General features: G+C 55.8%; 1 protein-coding gene across 9 annotated transcripts in view; it reads left to right on the forward strand.

The window, feature by feature from the left end:
* Positions 1-20,077, forward strand: part of TRAK1 (trafficking kinesin protein 1) — a 102,528-nt gene extending 82,451 nt beyond the window's left edge. For 3 of the 9 annotated variants that reach the window (XM_037148261.2, XM_037148256.2, XM_037148259.2), the window contains 4 exons: positions 804-1,123; positions 7,279-7,617; positions 14,086-14,188; positions 17,243-20,077. In XM_037148261.2, the coding sequence (XP_037004156.2) occupies positions 804-1,123; positions 7,279-7,617; positions 14,086-14,188; positions 17,243-18,041 (1,561 nt within the window). In that variant the 3' untranslated portion in view covers positions 18,042-20,077. Of the gene's footprint in view, positions 1-803; positions 2,488-7,278; positions 11,950-14,085; positions 14,189-14,946; positions 15,038-17,242 lie in introns of those variants that run through there. The other 6 variants (XM_037148258.2, XM_053669464.1, XM_053669465.1 and 3 more) reach the window with 5 other exon arrangements.
* Positions 20,078-22,305: the final 2,228 nt, after the last annotated feature.

Here is a 22,305-nt window from a genome sequence, read left to right on the forward strand (position 1 = left end):
CCACAGGATGCAGCAGGAAGTCTGCTTTTCTGTGAAGTGCCAACGGAGTGGATAAGTGACTATTTGACTCTGTTCATCTTCACTGTGAGGGCTAAAGCGTAGACATTTGTTTTATGAAACCCTGTTGTGGCTGGGGTGTTTGAAAGGTCGAGGAGGACTCAGGCTCTGTCTCGTGACCGGGTTCCGGTGTGGCTCAGAAGGCGGGGTGCAGGGCGCCCCACAGGTGCCCGCCACACTGAGCGTCCCTGTGGCAGGCCTTCCAAGCAGCAGTCAGTCCCTCTCTGACCAGAAGCCCCCCAAACACACCCCAGCATTGTCTGCTCTGTGCACGGCACTCCCGTGTGTTAATAACGTTGGCTTTTCTGACCGGCTGTCTCCGGCTGCTGGGAAACCGCATGAGTAGAACAGGTTTGAGCTTTCGGCTCCTTAAATTCAAGAGGAAAGAGAAGCACCCCTTGAGCCTGCTGCCCTTCTGGGAACCAGGAACTGCAGCCAAAGAAAGCTCCTTCCTAAGGGGGTTGTTTATAGGGACTGGGTTTTACATTCTGTGTGCAAATTTTCATTCCGCTTCAGTGTGCTTTTCCCTCTCTCCCCTCCCCCTGCCAAAAAAAAGCAACAGAAGGAATCAGTTCTTCAGGACAGGCCTTTGTTTCCCCATTTTTGCCTGCATTTCAACAGCTTGCTTTGGTTTTCTTAGAAAATCCTGCAGGCACCCTGGCCCGTTCAGCATTGAGGCCTCCTTGTGTGTTGTACAGTGTCCCCTGCTGGGTGTCCTACGTTCACCCTGTCTCCTCTCTTCCCAGAAACAACGAGCAGAGTAAGAAGCCGGGGACACCAGGCACCCCGGGCTCCCACGACCTAGAGACAGCGCTGAGGCGGCTGTCCCTCCGCCGGGAAAACTACCTGTCGGAGAGGAAGTTCTTCGAGGAGGAGCAGGAGAGGAAGCTCAGGGAGCTGGCAGAGAAGGGCGAGCTGCTCAGCGGGGGCTCCCTCACGCCCACCGAGAGCATCATGTCCCTGGGCACGCATTCCCGCTTCTCCGAGTTCACCGGCTTCTCGGGCATGTCCTTCAGCAGCCGCTCCTACCTGCCCGAAAAACTCCAGATTGTGAAGCCGCTGGAAGGTGATCACCTGGGCCCTCGGCCCCTCTCTGCCCTCCTCGGGGACTCCCTCTGGTCTCTGATCCACCACCAGCCAGCCGGGAGCCTCTGTCACACCTACTCCTTCTTCTTCAAGGATAGCCACCCTCGCTGCTGGTTTGAGTTCCTCTGAGGGGCCCCCACCCAGGCCCCCAGCACCCTGTGCAGGTTTGCAGACGCACACACGGGCACCCAGACTAACCTGGGCCGGGAAGCCAAAGAGCAGAACACCGTGACGTTGCCTTTCTAGCTCTCTCTCTCTTTTGCGTAGATCCTTAGAAATATAGATCTTTTAGCCAGAGGTGTTGCTCATGTGCTCAGAAGTTCCTTAGGTCCGACCCCAGGGGCCTGAGCAGGATAGAGAATGCAGGCTTTGACTCCTGGGAAATTTTGGTGCCAGGAAGGGAGGGGTGCAAAGCAAACACTCTTTTAAGTTTTCTCAGTAACCACGTGAAAGCAGTTTGTCTTTGCCATTTGTCAGCTCACATGTTCTGCTTCTATCTTCAAATAAACAGGGTGGCTTTCTTCCCAGGCAGTGTTCTGAGCCAGGCTCCCAGAATCCCACTCTTCGGGGAGCGTGGGCAGCTGGGGAGGCCAGTGGGTCCTGTGCCTCCTTCACCCCTCATTTTCCAGGGGCAGTTACCTTTTTACTCCCAGGAACACCCCAGATGAGTGAACTCATGGGAAAACGCACCCCTTTTTCTTTCTCTTTCTTTTATTCATTATAAAAATGTTTGTCTGCCCTTTACCTTCCACTTCCCAGCCCCACGTTTGTTATTTTCAGTTTCTCCTCCTTTAGTTTGGAAACCCCTGTGTGTTTGAGGAAGGTGTTCTAGAATTCTGTATCACCGTTCTGATGAGAAGCCAAAGCAAAATTTCTGTGAGGCAGTATTTTTCAACTTTAAAAAAAACTGTGTCCCCTCGAAGGAGTGGTCTTAGATACTTATTCCCCCAACAATGTAACACCACAGGTACACTGTTCATGAGCTCCAGGTGTACCTGTGCCTAAAGAGTCGGTTCTTCTCACCCCAGAAGAACCCGTTTTCAGCCCCTTGGGGGCATTGCCCCCTGTTGAGAACTCCCTTTCTAACATGAGGTGGTGCTTGTCCAAGACCCAAGACAAGCTGGGTTCCATATTCTTCAAAGGAGAGAAGAGGGTGGGGTATGTTCTTTTGGGCGTTTTTTTCATGATTGTTTTTGAATTGTATAATTTTGGTTCTTAGATTTCAGAAAAGGGATGGCACATTTTTTTCTTCATGTTTATTCAGTTGTACGTTTGGTGATTGTTTTCTGATCCATGATTATGTCTGGTTTTCTTTCAATAAAATCTTCCATTTCTGCAATTTTACTTTCTGCCTTTCTTTCCTTTTTTCTCTTTTTGGCTCTCAGAGATCATTACAATTTATCATCTCTATCTTGTCTACTTTCTGTATTTGACCTTGTGTTTCATTCACTCATCTAAGGATAAGCTTTTGGATCCATTTCCCAAGCATTAGTGCAGGAAGAGATTTTTTTTTTAATTTGTTTTGACCAATGCATCTTTTTTTTCTTTTAATCTTGTGACTTAGGTAGCAGTATTTTTGTGATAAGCTAATGGACGAAGAGGAAATCCCGTTAGATTTGCTAGATAAATTTCTTCAATAGTGCCCAGCTCAGAAAGCTAAGTCACGACCATTAAGAAATCATCTCTTATCACTACAGCCTGTATCTCACCCTCAGAGAGGTCCCTCGGGCTCCATTTTGTAGTTCTTAGACTTTTTAGTTGTTTAAAACACAACCAATCTTTTATTTCTTCCTTCCCTCCACAATTATTTTTTGTGTCACTACGTTTAATTTGACAAGGTGTCCTGCTGGCATGGAAACCTGCCCAACAGCCAGTTCAGAGCCGCTCTGACTGTGACATTGGATAAGTCACCTCACCTTCTCGAGCCCTCGTTCCCTTATTTGTGATGAAGAGTAAATGTGATGTGTTTGTATTATGCCTGGCACCTAATTAAAACTTAGGCTCCCCAAACGTGACCCTGTTCCAGCAGCTCAGGCCTAAAGACGGCCTCGGCAGTGTTGAGACGAGGACCAGCCTGTGCTGGGGCCGCGTTCTTACATCATCTCTTTTCATTGGCCCACTGAGAAAGCCAATAGGATTCCTGTGATCTCCAGTGACCCAGGTAAATGTACCAGAGGTGAGGCCCCCAGAGAATGTTGGCTGGGATCGCAGCAGATAGCCAGTCTGTGTCTTCCATCGGCGACTCCCTTATCTCTTCGATTAATCGTGCTACCTGCTTATGGCAGTCAGCCAAAACAGCGGGGCTGGGTGTTTAAAAATGCGAGCACTCGTGTTTCAGGCAGGCAAAGAACAAACACGGCATTCGGACTGGACGCGAGATGTGTGCATTAAAAAGATAGTTGGGCAGTATTTTTCCCAAGTCTCGCTCTTCCTTTCTGATGTGTTATAACCAAGGTAGTGTTTCCAAGTTAAGGAGGTAACGTGTAAATAGGGAAAAGCATACACTGCTAAGCTGTCACTACCCAGCAGGTTTAGTTCTAACTTGTGGGCTCCCCCTTTGAGGACATGAATACTTTTGGGGTAGAACAGTGGGGTGTGGCAGGAAGGCCAACAGAGGGACGGGGCTGTAACCGTGTGTTTTCTGTGCAGTCCACACCCTTGTTTCTTAGGATTTCATTTTGGAGCCAACTACAAGCACAGAGGTTGCTCTCTTCCCCGGCGCTGTGGCTTGACCACAGCCTCATTCTCGTGGGGGTGGGAGCAGGTGGTGGTAGAGGGAGGCAGGTAATAGTGCGGTCGGTCCTCACTTACTGTCATCCGTGGGTCCTTGGACCTGCCATTCAGGTGTGTTAGTGACCTTTTCTGAGACTCACATGTGGGAGGCCTCCTCACTGCTGGTGGGCGGGTAGTCGGTGTGGTTCAGAGGAGGGACGATGGAGCCCGCCTCGGTTTGAATCGCAGCATGGCCACTTGCCAGCAGTGTGGCCTCCGGCAGGTTGCTTTACCTCTCTGTGCTCAGTTTCCTCATCTGTAAAATGGGGACAACAGGGTTATCACAACGATCGAGTCAGTTAGTAAATGCAGACCCCTTAGAAGAGTGCCTGGCACTTAGTAAGTGCTCAATAAAAGTTAGCTGTTCTTTCATGAGCACGGGAGGCCAGTGGCATGGGGTAAGACCCCAAGTCCATGCACCTTTTAGCCTGACCTTTGACTTTTACAGCCTCACTGAATTTTATGGGCTCTGGGTTGTTAGGGAGGCAAATAACCCCATGCACTTCCGTAGCCTCTTTAGCTTCCAGAGCAGGCCCTTCGTAGGCTGGCTTCTCCCTGCAGCCACGCATGGGAGAGGAGGAGATGGGGGCAGTCGGTTGAACAGAAGGATCGCGGTGCGTGGGACTCTGGTCTGGGCCCACCCTCCAGGCTCCCCGAGTTCTTTCCCAGCATGTTGTACAGACCTCGAGGTCCCCTCAGAAGCATGACGAGATGCAGCCCTTCCTTGGTGTGGCCACGTTGTGCCCGGGGATTTCTCATCTCCTTCTACGGCCCACATATGCCGTCCCAAAGAGCCACATGCCTTGGTGACAACTTCTCCCCATGTGCTGCTGTTGCCAGGAATGTGCCTGAGCCTCCAGTGACCACGTGAACAGGGGGACTATTGCAGGACACAAATGGGGGTCCCAGTTGGGGGGTGGCAACAGGAGAAATCCCATCAGCAGAAGTGTGTGTGTCTCCCGCGGGGCCTGGACACCCACCTGGAAGTTCACTGCTCACCATTTATGCTTCTCGCTTGATCTGTGTTTCCGGCTGGATCGCTGATGTCCTTGCTTGTTTCCAGGCCTGTGGATTTGGGCAGGGGCGGTGGGAGGTGGGGGCATGTAGCCAGAGATACTGAAAGAACTTGGCCTTCGCACTGAACCCTGGCTATGCCACCACTGTTTCAGGGACTCGAGAAAGTCACGTCACTTCGCCGAGCCTCGGTTCCCTCCTGTGGGAAGTGTGGGTGGCAGCACCTCCCGGGGCGGTTTTGAGTTGCTGTAACTCCTGTAAACCGGCTGCCGCGCAGCCTCAGGGCAGGGCAGCTCTTTGTAAAACGTGGCGCCCTGGCCCCTGGGCCTCAGGGTCCCGTGAACGGTCTCGGTGTGTGCGTGAAGCCCTGGCCATGTGTGAGTGCGAGGCCTACGTGTGAGACCCCTTTGGGGAGAGGGTCTGCGGCTGCCTCCAGATCCTCAAAGGACCTGAGAGCGAAGACCCACAGCCAGAGGGAGGTCAGGGTTTCTCCCTCTCGCCACTGTTGACATTGGACCTGATCGTGCTTTGTTGTGGGGGCCTTCCTGTGTGTTGGGGGTGGAGAGGGGATCCCGGGCTTTACCCGCTGGATGCCATTGGTGACCCCTCTTCCTCCACAGTCGTGACAACTAAAACTGCCTGTAGACATTACCGAATGTCCCCTGGGGGGCAAAATTACCCTCCCCCGTCAAGAACTAATGTGCTAAGTGTGTCTTACCACCTAGTGAGAGAACAGGTACGTGATGCCCTCTTCGTGAGACGCATCTGTTTCTAAATGTTATTTCTTTTCTTTTTTGCATTCAGAATCTTTGCTGTTTATATTTAATAGATTCCGGCTAAGCAGGTTGCTGTTGTACTTGTGTGCACCAAATAGGGGGGCAGGCCTCAAAGTGGGGCTCCAGGGAGGTTTTCCAAGTGTGCACTGGCAGTTTTCCTCTCTTAAGTGGACTTGACATTGCCCGTTTATGGAATTCGTCCGCGGCTCCTCGGCTGAGTGTGGCCCATGGGAGGTCCCTGTCCGGCCATGAGGAGAGGCGGCGCCCGCCCTGGGCACCCCCGAGGGTCGGAGCTTCTGACTGGTGAGCGCGGGTTCTCTTTGTCTAGGCCAAGTTCTCGGTTGGCTTCCTGACCTCACCGCCCGCCTTCCTTTCCATTCTGTTCCATCTTGATTCCCTGAGCTGTGGGCTCCTGGCATCCTTGGCTCCCATTGAGGGGGCAGCCCAATGGCCTGAGGGATTCTTGGCCACGCGACAGAGGACGCAGTCAGTAGGGCAGCAGTGACTGTCTAAGAGGCCACATGGGTGGGAAGGCCCTTGCCTTCTACTGCCTAAGACCCTGTCTCAGAGTCTGTCTTGAGTGTGGAATGTTTAAGTGTGTGGTTAACTTCATCTGGGGGTGAGGAGAGAATGCCCGGCCTCACTGGCCAAGCACCCGTAACACCAGGGCCACGGGAGGCATAGCCAGTGCTCTGAGGGGACAGTAGGCGGGGCAGACGGTGGCCCATGGCCACGTAGCAAAGGTTGGTCACTGATCCTCAGTGAATACACTTCTCAACCCCAGCTTCCTCAGCACCCCTGGTCTTGGAACACAGCTCTCTGTGAGCACCTGGGACACCCTCAAGTCCTCAGGGTCACACTCTGGCGTTCCTGCAGGTCTTGCATGGTGCCATCTGAGTCCTGGGGTCCAGTGTCACCGGGGAGACCGGCTTCTCCGCCTCAGACTTCTGTGTGGACCTACTGCGTTCTTCGGTCACACCTTGTATAGGCCAGTCCCCTGTCCCTAAACCTGGGGCGTCTCGAGTTGCAGATGCAGAATGTCTAAGTGAACAGGCCAGGGCCACGCCGGCCTCTCATCCATGTGCCAGTTCCGTCTCCTTCTGCTTGTCTCTTCCCTCGGCTCCTGGGGCGGCCGGACACCGTCCTGTTCCGCCTCTGCCGTGTCCTGCCTGTCCCCAGCGGAGTGACCTCGGCATGGAGTCAGGACATGGTGCCCCTCCGAGAACACCCCGTTCGTGCCTGTCTTACTTATTTTTTCCTCTTCTCTTTCTAAGATGACCCTGTGTTGGATTTGGGGGTTGACATCACTTGATTTAAGATGAAGCGTTTGTCCCAAACACCGTTGGCACACAGTATGGCAGGAGTTTTATGTAACATTTAAAAAATATGTTTTTGTTTCTTAAATTGGCGCCTCTTCCGGGTGTGGTGGGTATTAGCTGCAGTTGCACAGTGGAAGCGGGGGGCAGGGCAGGGCCGGCCGGGGCTCCCGAGGCGGGTGAGCAGCCGTCAGTTTCGACGTCCACCCTAACCCTCTCTCCTCCCTGTCCCCCTTGTCTGCCCTGTCTCCTGCAAGGCTCCGCCACCCTTCACCACTGGCAGCAGCTGGCCCAGCCTCACCTCGGGGGCATCCTGGACCCCCGGCCCGGTGTGGTCACCAAGGGCTTCCGGACGCTGGATGTGGACCTGGACGAAGTGTACTGCCTTAACGACTTTGAAGAAGACGACACAGGTGACCACATTTCCCTCCCAGGCCTAGCTACCTCCACGCCAGTGCAGCACCCAGAGACCTCAGGTGAGAGGTCCCCAGCACATGTGACTGTCTCAGGCGGCAGAAGTTACCCGAGCCGGCCTCAGGCTTTCCCAGAAGAGATACAGGAGCCGCCAGCGGCCACGGAGGAGGAGGAGGGGTCTGGTGAGGGCACCGAGACACGTCCTGCCAACCGGGCGCCTTTACCGGAGGCAGAGTTCTGGGCCATTCTCACTTCTGTCCCGAGCGCCACCCGTAGCGCCTCTCTGTCTGTAGCTTCCGCTCGTCTGTGTGGGTGACAGTGGAAGCACTCCCATCATGCCGTTCTGGCTTCTAACGCAGTCGGACGCCTCCTTTTGTAACCAATGGGGGCAGCTCCCCGCCCATCCTGGAGGTTCCCGGCCCAGCGGGGCTCTCGAAGTGGGAGCAGAAAAGGCTGCTAAAAAGAAGCGGATTATTGCTCCCCCCACCCCACCCCCCAGAACATCAGGTGCCCCCCTTCTGTCATGGGCCTCTCCCTGTGTCTAAGAGACAGAGTCTTGAGTCCCCTGGTGATTTCCAAACTGGGCTGAACTGAGCTGGGCAGTCTTAGGGGCAAGGATGAGTTCTGGGTCGTTCAGAAGGCGGGTGAGAGAACTCGTGACCCATAAGCTGCAGTAAAGCAGGAGAAAGCCCAGAACTCGTGGGGGGTTTAAGGCCGCACGTGATCAGCCCTCATACTTTTCTAACTTGAATGGAAGTGTGTGCGTTTCCTTTCCGGCTTGCTCGTTTGTTCAGAGTGGATATTTAAAAGTGCTTTAGCAATACTCCTTAACTACGCCAAGCCCAAGAGGATGTCAGGAAGGTGTTCCAGGGAGAGGGTGCTAGACACATCTGGAAAACAGCCCGGGCCGTCTCCCCTCCAACCCCCTCCCCCACTGTCCCAATGGGCATGAAGCCGGGACCGTGAGTTTACAGAGCCTCCCGCCTCCTGGGCGCCACTGGGTTGAAAAGCCTCGTGCTCAGGGGCCTGAGACCATGGGGGTCACGGGGTTACCAGTTGCCAGACTCCCGGAGCCCCTGACCGCATGCGCTAAGATGCAAAGGAGGCTCTTATGGGCTTGGGGAGAGACCCAGAAAAAGACAGGTTAACCAGTGTTTCTATCCTCATGATGTTCCCGAGTTCACTGTGTTTGAAAGGAAGGTGTTCATTCATCTTCACGATTCATCATTTCCATTCGTGGAGGCCCACAGCATTCCCTGTACAAGGAAGGACAGAACTACAGTTGCTGGTGGCAGGCCTCTTTTATTTTAGATTTGTTTTTAATTTATTTTTTTTAGAGAGGGGGGAAGGAAGGGAGGAGAAGAGGGAGAGAAACATCATTCTGTTGCCTCTCACACACCCCCAACCAGGGATCTAACCCACAGCCCCGGTGTGTGCCCAGACGGGGAGTTGAACCGGCAACCTTTCGGTTCGCAGGCTGGGGCCCAACCCACTGAGCCACACCAGCCAGGGCTGCTGGTGGCATCTGTCATTCCTGGCTGAGTTCAGATGCCTGTGGCCAAGGAACTTTATTTGGGACTGGCTTTTCTTTTTACTTTAACATAAACTCTAGAGGTATCCCCAAGCTAAAATGACTTGTTTAGCATATAGGCTTATTTATGGTTTATTTTATTTTAGGCAGCCATTAAGTTACCAGATTAAGCTCGCAAAGGAATTACAGTGCTTATTATTTAGCATCCTCATGTTTGAGGAAGGAAAGCCGGCGGTGTAGACACAGCCCCGTGTGTGAGCGCCGGTGCCGCGGGGAAGACGGACAGGAGCTCAGGCAAGCCCGTGTCTGCCGAGTGTCATGGCTCAAGTGGGAGGGAGCATGGCGAGTGGGATGACCCCTCCCCACAGCCCCACACGTGGACTAGAAGGTGCGTCCAGAAGTTTAGAGAAACATCCACGGGCGCATCTTCGAGAAGTGGTCCAGAAGGGATAACACTCACTGAGTCCACTGAGAACTTCTGTCTGAAGACAGAGGGAGAGAAGGGGACCAATTATAGGACCCACCTCCCAACCGCTGTCTCATTAACAAGAACATAAAGTTCTTGGGTCTTCCCTCCTCACTCAGCCCTGCAGCGAATTCACCTGTCGGAGACACACGAGTCGGAGCCATCAGGGGGCGGGTCGGAAGGGCGAGATCCAAGAGGACTATGTGGATTGCTGAAGGACACTTAGCACAGGTCCCAGGGTTTAGATGAGAGTTCTTTGGGGCTTGTTTTCTGGGTGAGGCTCGTGAGAAGCTCAAAGGAGAGACACAAACAATGGTTGGGCCCCTTGTTTGCTGTCACTGAGAATAGTGGGACCGTTCTGGTTCTTGGAATATGAGAAGCACGTCACTCTAAATGATGCCCCCTGAGGCCCCGAGTGGTGCTAGGGGAACAACCTTGGAGTCAAGGGTAGGCAGGTAAGCTTCAGCGGGAGGGCCTGGGCATCCTCAGTCCTGGCATTTGAATCCAGGCTGTTCTGGTGCCCGTCCCCCCCACCCCCGTCCAGCCTCCATGGTCGGGCTTCTCTGTTGCCAGGCAGCTCAGCCCCAGGAGCCGCCCCCCTGCCTGGGACAACTGAGGAGGGACCACTTAGGGGACAAAAGGTGACGAACCTTTTTTTTCTTGCGACTGGCTGATGGGAGGGAGTTGAGAAGACTTGCATAGTAGGCACTTTTGCCTGGAGCCTGCTATCCCACGGAGAAAAAGTTTTGAGCGTACTGAAAAAAAATATATTAGTATATTTTAATGTTTTATTATTGTGTCATGATTTGCCAGTTTTTATGATCCCATGTCTTAAAAACGATGACTCCTTGTTTTCATATTTGTAAATAGATTATTAAAATGGATGGTTGAAAACAATTCTTAGATGATAGTTTTACTTTATTTCAGTGGATGCTAAGTTTTCATTCATCTAGCAGGGGCGCTTTATCCGAGGAAGCCATCGCTCTCTGGTACTGATAGGGTTCTCGGCTTCCGTACTTACGAGTAGGGAAGAGCCCACGTGTGGTTAAGGATTAAGGTCAGCGCTCAGTCCTTGGTAGATGATTGGACGGACAGCACGGTTGAACTTTTTCTTGGACGCCTTGATCTTAAAGGGCAGAAGGAGGTGGGGTTAAAGCGGCAGAGCTGGAAGGAAGCCAAGGCCAGTTTACCTTAACACTCAGACGCGTGGAGACCATCTCAGTTGGGGGGAGACCCTCGACCAGGCCCAGACTCGCCCACCAGCCACAGCGGCCTCCGGACGGCGGCATGCGGTGCAGCCGCCTGTCCTCTTTGGCTGCCGCCACTCCCTGACATCTGTGTGGGCTCACGAGAGGCTCTTGAGGACTGGATGTCACGGTGGCCTTGAGAGGGAAACGTTTCTGCCCTCCCCAGCACACTGCCAGCCTGTCCTTCCCTGGGGTGGGACCTTTCAGACGGCTGAAATGCGTGAGCTGGCGGTACAGATCTGATCCGGATGCCAGACTGCAGTGTCCAGTCATCCTCAGGTCCCCCCCTGCCCCCCCTCCACGATGTGCTGGCCTTGCTCTTGCCCCTCCCTCTCCTCACCTGTGGGAGGGTGGTGGGCTTTCCTGCACAACCTCCCTGGAGGACCCAGTGTTCCGACAGCAGACCACCCGGGTCTCACTGATAGTCCCCATCACAGTCTGCAGGGGTGTCCAGGGTGTCGCTGGAGATCAGGCGTGGGGGCTGCCAGGCACCCCATGCCCGGTGCAGCAGCAGGAGCCCATGCACCCAGTTCTCCGTCCGTACCAGGTCTCACGGGCCCCCAGAGGAGCGCCGCCGTCAGGACCGTGTACCGGGTGCAGGTCTGCGGGCAGAGGCCCGTTGGTTGGGTGGGAGAACACGAGGTTACGGTGCCCACCTGCAGCTGTCTGACCCGTGTGTGCGTGCATGTGCATGCGTGTGCCACGTCTACAGGACAGAGACCTGCACACGTGCCGGCCACACGTGGTTCACCAACATGGGTCTCGCACGGTCCGGGGCTAATGAGGTTCAGCGGTTACCTCTGGTGGATCAGGGCTCTGTGCCAGGGTCAGCGCCCGGGGGAGGAGGAGCACATGGAACAATGAAGGATTGGGGGTTTTACCGGGACAGACAGACGGGCACCTTCCTTCCTGGATAAAACCCTTCAGGAAAGAAAGCGCTCGGCGGGCGGGGCAGCATCAACACTCAGCGGCTCACTCTCTCCGCACGACACAGGCCAGGCCAGACGGAGACAAAGAACAAGGGTTTCAGCAGGGCGCTGAGTCCGAGAAATGCTGTCCTTGGGGGCCCCAGGGAGCAGCCCTGGAGGCCGGGCTCGGTGCTCGGGGCCCGGGGACTGCAGTAGTGAGCCTGCACCCAAGCCCCTGTCCCGCTGAGGAGAGCCTGTCTGTGAGAAATCGCTCTTCCCCACACGGGGCAGGTGGGAGGAATTGCCCGGAGCTGCTCTGTGGCCTCACAAGGAGCCTCGGGCGACTCACTGTCCCTGTGTTGTGTCCCAAGGAAGGGAGGTGCTGCAGCAGCCTGGCAGGCAGTGACACGCGGTGACACGCGGTGGAGAGCTGGTGGGTCCCAGGCGTCCCAGTGGTATTTCGGAGGGGCTGAAACGAGTTGATTTTCCTTGGGCTTCTACAGCTATCTCTTCCTTCTGGGGAACAATGACTTCTGAATTTTAGCAGCCTTTTCCTACCCCCAAACCCACGTGCATAAGATGGGCTTTGCTTCTGCTGATGCAACTGTCTCTCAAATGTCCATCTTCCGCCCCCTGTTGCAATAGGAGATCCTGTGGGATGGGGAGATGGGGAGGGAGTGAGCGGTGGGTCCTCTTGATGTCCTGTCTGGCCATGTGTTTAAATGGGACATGCTTCTAATTTCAAATCCAGCCTTGCTTTTATTTAATTTTTTTTAAACGTTACCTCTCTTCCAACTGTTTTGTCTTCATTACTTCTATTTACCACCTTTCTCTTTCCTCTCGCTTAAATAACGCCTTGGGTTGTTTGGGATGCTGTTCTCAGGTGTTCTGTTGCTTTTGTTCCTGGACCTCATGGTGGTCAGAGAATCGTGATTGTTCGGTTGCCTTTTTTTCATAGCTTAGTCCATTTTGTTTTTTCATAGCTTAGTCCATTTTTGTTTCTCGGGCATCCGAGTTCCTAAACATTACATTTATTAGTTGGCAGACAAAGATTCATAAAGGCTATTTTTATGCACCCCCCCCTCCCCATCCTTTGCCTGGAGCTTCCTGTGGTTAAGGGTTTGCTTTTCTGGCGGTGGCACTGGCCACCACACCAGGGGCCACGGAGCCTCCCTTGACCCAGAGAGGGACAGGTTGCGCTGCCGCCGTTTTTGTGCTCTGGCTTTGTCCTGCCTGCCTTCCAGTTGCGTGTTCCCAGCATCTTTGTTTGTTTGTTTCATCTCGTTTCTGGTTGTATTGTTTTTGGTGGGTTTTTTCCCTAAGACACAACCAGCCACACATGGGTCTGCAGGCCTCTTCCGCTGTGGCTTCCTGTTCCTTTTTGTCGAATCTCAGAGGCAGGAGATGCTTGAGCTCAGCCTTTTGAATCTTCAGAGCGCTCACGGCCCCTGATGCCCTGATCGGTTTTCTCCCAGGAGGTCTCTGGGGACGCTGAGCTGCTGTGGGGGGCCGGCTGTGGGGGCCGGGGGTACCCCAGTACTTCGTCATGCATGCTATTTGGAACGGCATCTTTTTTCCCCCTTTTTTCTTTATTTTTGTTGATGTTTGAGTTGTGGATGAGGACGACCTCTGCAATCATGATGTCTCCCGTAGACACTCCCCCGCTTTCTGATGCTCGGCCCCAATGCTTCTGTGATTTACTTTGCTCCGCTCATAGCCTCCAGCCGCCTTACCAATAACCCTGTAGACCTTTTAAAGGAAATAAATTGAGGATCACTTGTTGCCATCTCATTTGCATTAGAAATCAGGCAGCAGAGACGGCAAGAAAGCCGCCCAGGGTGGGGCTGGTGCTGCTGGCACCACCAGGTGCCAGCACCGCTGAGAGCCCTGGGCCCTGGGTCTCGGCCGCGTTGTTGCTGAGGCAGCGGAGCTCCCACATCCCCTCTGCTGACCGCACGTGGACAGTAGTGGAACCAGCCTCCCCAAGCCCCTTTTTGTGTTAACATAAAAGGGAGCCGCGCAAGCCTTGCCGTTTCCAGGTGGCAAGTGCCTCCCCCCCGCCCCGCACCCATCCCCTGCCCCCTCTGGCAGAGTTCGGCACCTGTGGGCCAGTGAAAAGAAATGTAAAGCAACAAAGACCGAAGCCGATTCTGACCCCTGAAAGGGGAAACCAAATTGACCCCCACGGGCCCCTCAGCCCCTCGAACTGGATCCACTACTGACCAAAGAACACCAGTGGGGAGCCCCGTCTGGACTGGGCCGGAAGCTGGAATCCGATGCTCTGCACGCAGGGCCCCCGGAGCGTGGTCGTTTTTGAGGGACCACCTTCGATCCAGAACATTGGTGTTTCCCCTTCCTGGCCCAGCTCCAGGTAACGAGGTAGCTCATCGCTTCTTGCATCTGTGGAGGGCCATACTGGGTTTCTTTTCTTCTCTCACGGGTGTACGTGGATGCAAGAAATATGTTTTGTCCCCCCCTCCCCCATGTACCCCATTTAGCACACCACCCCGGGAAGTGCATGTCACAGACCAACTCCACCTTCACCTTCACCACCTGTCGCATCCTGCATCCTTCAGACGAGCTCACGCGGGTCACGCCAAGGTAAGGGACCCCACCCTGGGGGTTGGGGACACCGCCTGCGAGATGCATTGTTGAGAAAAGCCCAGGTGACAGGTGTGTCCAGCTCCAACCCTGGCCACCTGACACATCTCGTAAGCACCTGCAGGCTCCTGCACAGAACCCCTGTTTCCTTTCGAATCTCGGTCCCTATTCATTCAGAGCGACGCAGGTGGGGAGACCTGGGCCACCTTCAGTGGCCCCGTGCGTTGGTCGTGGAAGGGTCGCAGGCCTCTCCCTCCCCAGCGGAAGCTGGCCCTCCACAGGCCCTAAGGCCAGGTCTGTTGGCTCTTCACCCTGAGTCTGCCAGCAGAGAGCATGGAGTTTCTCCACAGGTGGGAGCTCCTGCCCCGTGGGGGCCCCTGTGCCGCTGGAATAGACCACAGGGACCACACACCACAGCCACACAGCTCTGAAGACCAGGCCGCATGCCCCGTGCACCCCATTTCCCTCTGGTGCCCCCCAGGGGCAGTAGAGGTTGGCACCATCGGGAGGAGGGGCTTGTACGGCACGAGGGGGCCTGCGTGGCTGGGTTTCAGGCCTTCCACAGTTTCTAGTAAAAGGAAGTGACCACCCCCCAACCCAGTACTTTCTCTGTGGTGCAAGATGCAGGGAGAACAAAGGCAAAGCGGAGAGGGAGGGAGGCAAGCAGGGCCAGCGTAGAGGGAGCAGCGCCCCAAGGAGCACCTCCCCAAGGAGCACCCCCCGAAGGAGCACCTCACACTCTGAATAACTCTCCGCAGGTCATGGGCGGAGGACGGCGAAGCAGCCCCAGGCCCTGTTGAGCTGAGAGGAGGTGTAGGGCAGACAGTGAGCCCGCGGGAGAGGCAGGGGGTGAGCACACGCGGGCGGCGCCTGCCCCGGCAGGGCCGCGTGCAAGGGGCTGTGTGTGCACGCGTGGCCGCCACTAACCCAGGACGCAGGTGTGGGTGTGCCTCTGTGGTGGTGCCTGGCTAACTCGGCCTTGACGGCGGACACCCTTAACCCATCTAAACGCCCCGGTGCAGCCGAGCCCCAGCACTAATACGGCCTAACCGAAGTTCTCACCGAACGGGGCTCTCCAGGTTGTAGCGCGTCTCCTCCTCCTCCCTCCCTGCCCCTGGAGAGCCTGGCTTTCCCCTTCCCCGTAGGAAGAGCTCACATTTAAAACCGTGGGACAGGGCTTTCCCCCGGGAGAGGCAGGCACCCTGAGTCCGAGGACTCACGCCTGCACGGTGCCTGCGTCTGCAGGGCCGGGCAGGGCTGGGAAAGCCTGGGCAGCCGCAGAGAATGCCCATTCCCGTTTCAGAGAATGGCAGCTCGGAACGAGATGGAGACCCTCCCTGGGAACCGTTTAAGTCCAGAGCTCTGCAGACCCACACGTTGTAGAATTCCACCGGCACCACTCGGAGAGTCCACCCTTCCACCTTAGGAATCCGCTGTGGTTTCTAGTCTCGGGTTTCTCTGGGTGCCCCCGGCCACCAGCACCCCAACCCTGGCACTTGTGCCGGATGGGCCTGTTCGATTTCTATTCCTTGATGACCCTGTGCTGACTGGTCAGTGGCAAGGGCACCTGAGTGTGGGACCAAATGATGCCTCAGCTTGGACTGGCCTGTGAGCTGTGCCTCCTGCAGAGGCCCCTACTCTGGTCATTCCAGGAACCTGCTCCAGAGCATGTTCCCTGCCTTCCCGTTCCCTGCCTTGGTGCTTTGTCCCAGGGATCGGGTCCTTCCTCCGTCAGGCTGAGGGGAGAGGGCCCTGTCCCCCTGCTCCTGGGGACCACCCAACTGGCTGCCACCAGGGGCACCTGCAGCCACAGGCACCTCCGCGGGCGGCCCTGGGGCAGGTCTCCAGAGGCTGTAGGGAGGACGCGCTGCCTGGTCCTCGGCCACTCGTGTGGCAGCAGAGCAGGGCTGCTGCCTGGTGGCCTCACCTCTCCCGTGGCAGCCGTCACAGGAGGCCCCCTCCCATTCTCTGAGCAGACAGCAAGGCATGTCCCCTACTGGTCCTCACCCACTTTTCCGTCCTGATTCCCGATCCCAGCTTGCGGAACACAGTGGGTCCTCAGCCAGCAGGACGTGAGTGGACGCAGGAGTCCACTTCCCTTCAGTGACCGGTTCCAGGCACCCGCTGGGCCTGCGCCTGAGGCTTCCTAGATGTGGAGCTGATAACACAGGGCCGCTTCCCCTGACCCCATCCCTGCACTTGTCAAGTTTCAGGTCTGGGCGACCTTGGCAGGGGCTGAGCGCCGCCCCGTGCGGAGGAAAAAGCACCGTAGTGGGAGTCAGCCGGTCCTGCTGACCCAACGTGCATGTTCAGCCTCCGACTTCCCCAACCTGGATGTCCCGCCTGCTTCAGCCCTTCCTAGATAAATCCCTATCCCATAGCACAGGTGGCAAACACAGGGCCTGCGGCCAAATCCGGCCCTGCACCTTGTTTCTACCTGGCAATGGCACCGAGCTCTCTCTCAACTGTTAAGGACCAGTTACGTGTATACAGTCCCAAAATTACATTCGGCCCTTTGAAGGCAACTGCGAAGCTGATGTGGCCCCCAGTGGAAATGAGTCTGACACCCCTGCCCTGTAATCGTGGGCAGCCTTGGGGAAGTGGGTGGGGAGGAACACTGGAGCTTGAGTTAACTTGGAGGGGCAAGAAAGCTTCTCTGTCAAAGGGCTTCCTCCCCCATTTTTTGGAGGGTCACTATACTTGGGCTCAATTCCAGGGTCTTCTACTTAATAGCTGAGGTGACACTGAGTCAGCCACCCAGCCTCAGAGCCTGTTTGCTCACCTGTAAAGGGGACAGTTAAATGCATCCCGTGGGGCTGAGAGATGGGAACCGTGAGCAGCTTCCTGTGAACAGAAACCGTGCCCCCCTAAGGGAATCCCAGCACCCAGGGGCGATAGGGAGGCACAGACCTGGGATGAGGTGTGTGGGGAGCCTGGGCTGGGGGGTCCTCTCATCATGTCCCAGGCCTGCCTGGTGCCCCAGCAGGACACTGACCTGCTTCCTGGTGCTCGTGGGTGCTTACTGATGAATGACCTCTCGTCTTTCCCCGCCAGCCTTAACTCGGCCCCGACTCCAGCTTGTGGCAGCGCCAGCCACGTGAAGTCCACACCCGTGGCCACGCCGTGCACTCCCCGGAGGCTGAGCCTGGCCGAGTCCTTCACCAACACCCGTGAGTCCACGACCACCATGAGCACATCCCTGGGGCTGGTGTGGCTGCTGAAGGAGCGGGGCATCTCTGCGGCCGTGTACGACCCCCAGAGCTGGGACAGGGCTGGCCGGGGCGCCCTGCTGCACTCCTACACCCCCAGGATGGCCGTGATCCCCTCCACCCCGCCCAACTCGCCCATGCAGACGCCCACGTCCTCCCCGCCCTCCTTCGAGTTCAAGTGCACGAGCCCTCCCTACGACAACTTCCTGGCCTCCAAGCCAGCCAGCTCCATCCTGCGGGAGGTGAGGGAGAAGAAGAGCGTCTGCAGCAGCGAGAGCCAGACAGATGTGTCTGTCTCCAACCTCAACCTCGTGGACAAAGTCAGGAGGCTCGGCGTGGCCAAAGTGGTGCACTCAGGGCGAGCCCGCGTCCCCACCTTGACTGAGGACCAGGGGCCTCTCCTCTGTGGGCCCCCCAGCCCGGCTCAGGCCCTTGTCCCTGGAGGCCTGGGACCCGAGGGCCTGCCTCTTGGGTGCCCCGCCGTCACGAGTGCCATCGGTGGGCTGCAGCTCAACGGCGGCATCCGGCGGAATCGCAGCTTCCCCACCATGGTGGGCTCCAGCATGCAGATGAAAGCCCCCGTGACCCTCACCTCGGGCATCTTGATGGGTGCTAAGCTCCCCAAACAAACTAGCCTGCGGTGAGGGTGGGCAGGGGGCCCTTCCTCAGAGGAGACCAATCTTGTCCTGACTCTCTCGCTTCGCCCCTGCACTGCGCTCCCTCCCTCTCCCCTCTTCGCCCACCCCCTCCCATCCAGACAAATCAACCTCGTGCCTAATGAGAAGGGAGTGGAGACTCTGTACAGCGTGTGCATAGGACTTGGAGACCCGTATCCAACCTACCCTTCCTTCAGATCCCGCGGAAAGTGCCCGGCACTGTCCTTGCTCTCAGGAGGACTTCACCTGTGCTCACCTGGGGGCAGGGCAGGCAGGTGTCCTTTTCCCCCTCCGTCCTTTGAGAAGCACTGAAACGCCCCAGGATGTTCTTATCCCATGGATAGGAAACCAGGGGAATCACGGCCGGCTGCCAGCGTGCACATGGTGAGCTGGCACGCGGCACACGGCACAAGGCGCAGTCCCCCCCGCCCAGGTCGTCGGGCACCTTGCCTCCCCCGCCCTCTAAAAGCAGGGGTGACCTCCCTTGGTGGCCACGGGCAGCTGCCCTCACTTTCAGGGCTGGAGAGCTGTTCTGTCTCTTGCGGGGTCCAGCTTCTTCAAGACCTTCGCCGCCCTGCCCCAGTGCACGGCCGCTTCCGTTCTGAGGAGTGACTTCTCTCCACGCCTTCCACCCGAAGTCTCCCTTCCCTGTTTTGCCATCAGCCATCAGGCCAGACACTTGTCCCACGAGAGAGTGTGTTCACACTCCCGCCGACCGTTCTGCAGCCCCGTGGGCTGTGTGCATCCTGCTGTACTTCTCTGTGTTTCATAGGCAGGGCCGTCATCGTACTAGTTGGGAAGTCACCGCGGATGTTCTCTCTGTGGTTCTGATGCCAAAATACAAGCGGCAAACACCACCAAGCCGCTAGGGAGAGACCAGCTTATTTCTGGGATCCAGTGGCGCAACCAAGTTGAGTGAGACCAGACCCAAGGCAACAGCAATGGCATTTAGAGGAAAGGGGACAGGGGGAAAGGCGGTCAGTGAAATGTCTCAGTTGTCAAAGGAAAAAGAACCACAGCCAAATGCAATCCCCAACTGGCTCCCAGGAGAAACGAGGTTTCGGCCTCCCGCGGGGCCCAGTCCTGACTCCAGACCCCAACTGGCCACACGCTTTCACTTCCGTGGCCTCACATGGCAGCCATGCGACGCCCACACACTTTGCCTTCTTGTTTTAGAGCAGAGCAGCCAGCGACAAGCCATCTCCTTCCCCCTAAAGCCCCCCCCCCCCCCCCCCGTCTCTGGTGCCGCTGTTTATCCTTAGGAAGAGGTGCAGGTGCTGGCGAGACGAGCGTGAACAAGCTGGGGAGCCCAGTCCCATTGTTGTGGCCGACTGGGCTCCGAACTTTTATTTATTGTGTATGTTTGCTGTGCTCGGAATTAGCACCCTCCCTCCAGCTCCAGCCACAGCGTGTCTACGGCATTCCAGTCTCGGCAGGTTGCTTATTTATTCTGTGGCCCCTCGTGGCCGGCATTTATGGGAGGAGAACATCACATGCCAGCGCAATTTGCCGCCTGGCCGCCCCCACTCCCCACCCCCACGCCTGCAAAGGATGTGTCCTTCCAAGGAAGGAGTGTAGCCTTATGTCTACCGAAGACACTTCAAGGAAGTCCTTAGGAAGGACCCTCAGTCCCACCACTTCAGACTATTTATTCTGTGAACACAAGAGAGCTGGTCCGTTACGTTTTCAACACTCCTTGTGGTTGTCAGTGTGCCCTCCCTACAAGGAGCTGACATCTTTTTATTGGAATGTATTTTAAAGCCGTAGGTAGAATAACAAAGGAACATGGGAACCGTGGGCCGAATGGACCCCTTGATGTATTCAGAGGGAGAAGCCACCCCGCATCCCAAAGGAAATACCAGTGTAAGAATCAGCAATTCGGAGGTTGCGGTATTTAGTTTAGTAAATAAATGATCAACCATGAGCAACCACTATCCAAAAGTGTGTTGTAATGCATCAAAAAATCAACGGTAAAAACCTTATTTGCTAATGATTATCAATAAAATAAGTTCAAATGATGGAAAGCACATTGGTATTCTGATTACATTTTTTCAGTCTTTTTCATTGATGGATGATGACGCCTTTAAATAGGACTTAAAGATGTTCAGCTCTTTGGGGAAATTCAACAAAAGCCATATAGTTTTTTATGTACTGTTATATCCACCCTTTTAATACTATATCATAGCCAACTAGCCAACTTTCTGATCAGGACCCGAAGCTCTTCCCTCCTTTTCAGGGCTGCATACTATTCCACACTGTGCAGATGCCCACCGTGACCAGTGCAGACCAGCATCCTGCAGCTGCACATTGAGTTAGTTCTGATCTGTTGCTATCACGACACTGTTATGAAAAGAACCTCGTGTGTGTGTAACTTTCCACATATGCGAGCGCATCTGTGTGAGACATTCCTTGACAGATGTTACTAAATTGCCCCTGTCGAGTTGTGATAGGAGCCTTTTAAAACCCAAACACAATGGAGGATCACCAAGTAAGGGATTGCGAGAAAAGGGTACAGTATAGCTGGTTCTGCCCCCTCAATTTTCAGAGCAGTAAAATGGTGCAAGCAAGCAGTGGGTGGTCATGGCGTGGATTTTGTGTCGGGTGCTACCATTTAATAGTGGTGTGACCTTGGGCGAGCCACCTCCCAAGTCCACTTTTTAACCTGTCCAGTGGGCACTGTCAGGCTGAGGGCTAATTAGTTGAGTAAATGTATTTCAAACAACTGCCATGTGCCAGGGAGTGGCCTGTTCCGGGCAGTGGGCATCTGATAAATTCGTGAGTGACTTCACTCATGGGGCACGTGATCGGTTTGTAGCAGAAGGGACACCAGACGTGGGAACACAGCATGATGAGCCGGGCAGAGAATTAAAACAGGGCAGTATGAGGGGCTGCGTGGCCACTTGGGCCGTCAGGGAAGGCCTCTCCGAGGAGGTGGCACCTGTCTCAGTCACCTGAGGGGGCACAAGAGCCTGTGGGCGGAGAGCAGCTGGTGCCAACGCACAAAGGCAGGAAAGCACTGGGTCCATCTGAGGAGCAGAATGGAGGCCTCAGCTGGGCGTCGGTAAAGATTCCGTGAAGAGTGGTTCCAGCCGGGGGGCCGAGGGCAGAGGAGAATCCACGCTCCTCTCTTCCCCCGGAGCCGTGTGTGGAAATGGTGGGGCCACGAGTCAGCGAAGCCTCCATCACCCTGGGTTCTGAGGAACCGGTGGACGGGACTCCCTGCTAACCCACCTGTGATCTGCGGCGTGAAGGAGAAAGGATCGGTGGCTGTGCAGGTGAATCCTGGGTGGCAAAGCCCCGGGGCAGCCCAGGTGTGTGCACTTTAGCACAGCCTTCTGGTGGTTCTGGGGCTCACCCAGGTGAGAACCACTGTGCTAGGCCAGGAGGAGCTGAGCTGGGAGCTGGAGGGTGGGCTCCCCTCCCAGTCTCAGGCCCTCAGAAGGCCAGACAGGTGCCGCCCATCTGCCTTGAGGGGTGGAGGGGTGGGCAGGCGTATCTGCACAGCTGGGGCAGGGGCGGCTGGGAGGCAAGGTGCCCTGGGTCTGGGCTCCAAGGACGGGCAGAATTTGCCTCTTCAGGACCAAGCCCAGGGGAAAGGCCTGCAGGCGGGATGGCAAAGCGATCCCAGAGCGCATTCCCCCAAGCTCATCCTCAGGGTAGAAGGGCGAGTAGCCACTACAGAAGAGGCAGTAGGGTTGGAAAAGTCCCCGTTCTGCAGCCCTAAAGCTAACTGACTTTGACCATGATGGATGCGAAACCCATCCGGAGTCTGTTAGGTAGCAGGACATCTGCACACACACACACATTGTATCTTCCTCGGGGTGTGTATCCAGAGGTGGGGGAGGTGCCTCGGCAGTGGAGACACCGGTCACGCACCCTGTGTGACACGACCCAGGGGGGACAAGCTGACGCCAGGCGCCTCCTCGGGTGTGAGGAACCAAGAAGGGCCGCACCTGTGTGTTGTTCTGCTGCGAGCGCAACACCTGAATCGTGCGGCTGACAAATGGACACACCCCAGTCGAGGGGACATTTTATAAAACGATGTACCCGTTCCCTTTACCCATGCCAATGTCCTGGAAGACCAAGTAGCAGTCTCCTGGAATAAAAGGGGGTCAAAGAGACAAAACAAGTAACACAATCCATGATCGTTTGGGGAAGATGCTACTAAAGACCATTTTGGAGGCAATCACAGAAGTATGGATCCTGAGGCCATATTTTGAAATATTGTATTAACAGTATGTTTCCCGAATGC

This window comes from Artibeus jamaicensis, unplaced genomic scaffold (assembly GCF_021234435.1).
Source record: "Artibeus jamaicensis isolate MK-2021 breed Jamaican fruit bat unplaced genomic scaffold, CSHL_Jam_final contig_519, whole genome shotgun sequence".
Classification (NCBI taxonomy): domain Eukaryota; kingdom Metazoa; phylum Chordata; class Mammalia; order Chiroptera; family Phyllostomidae; genus Artibeus; species Artibeus jamaicensis.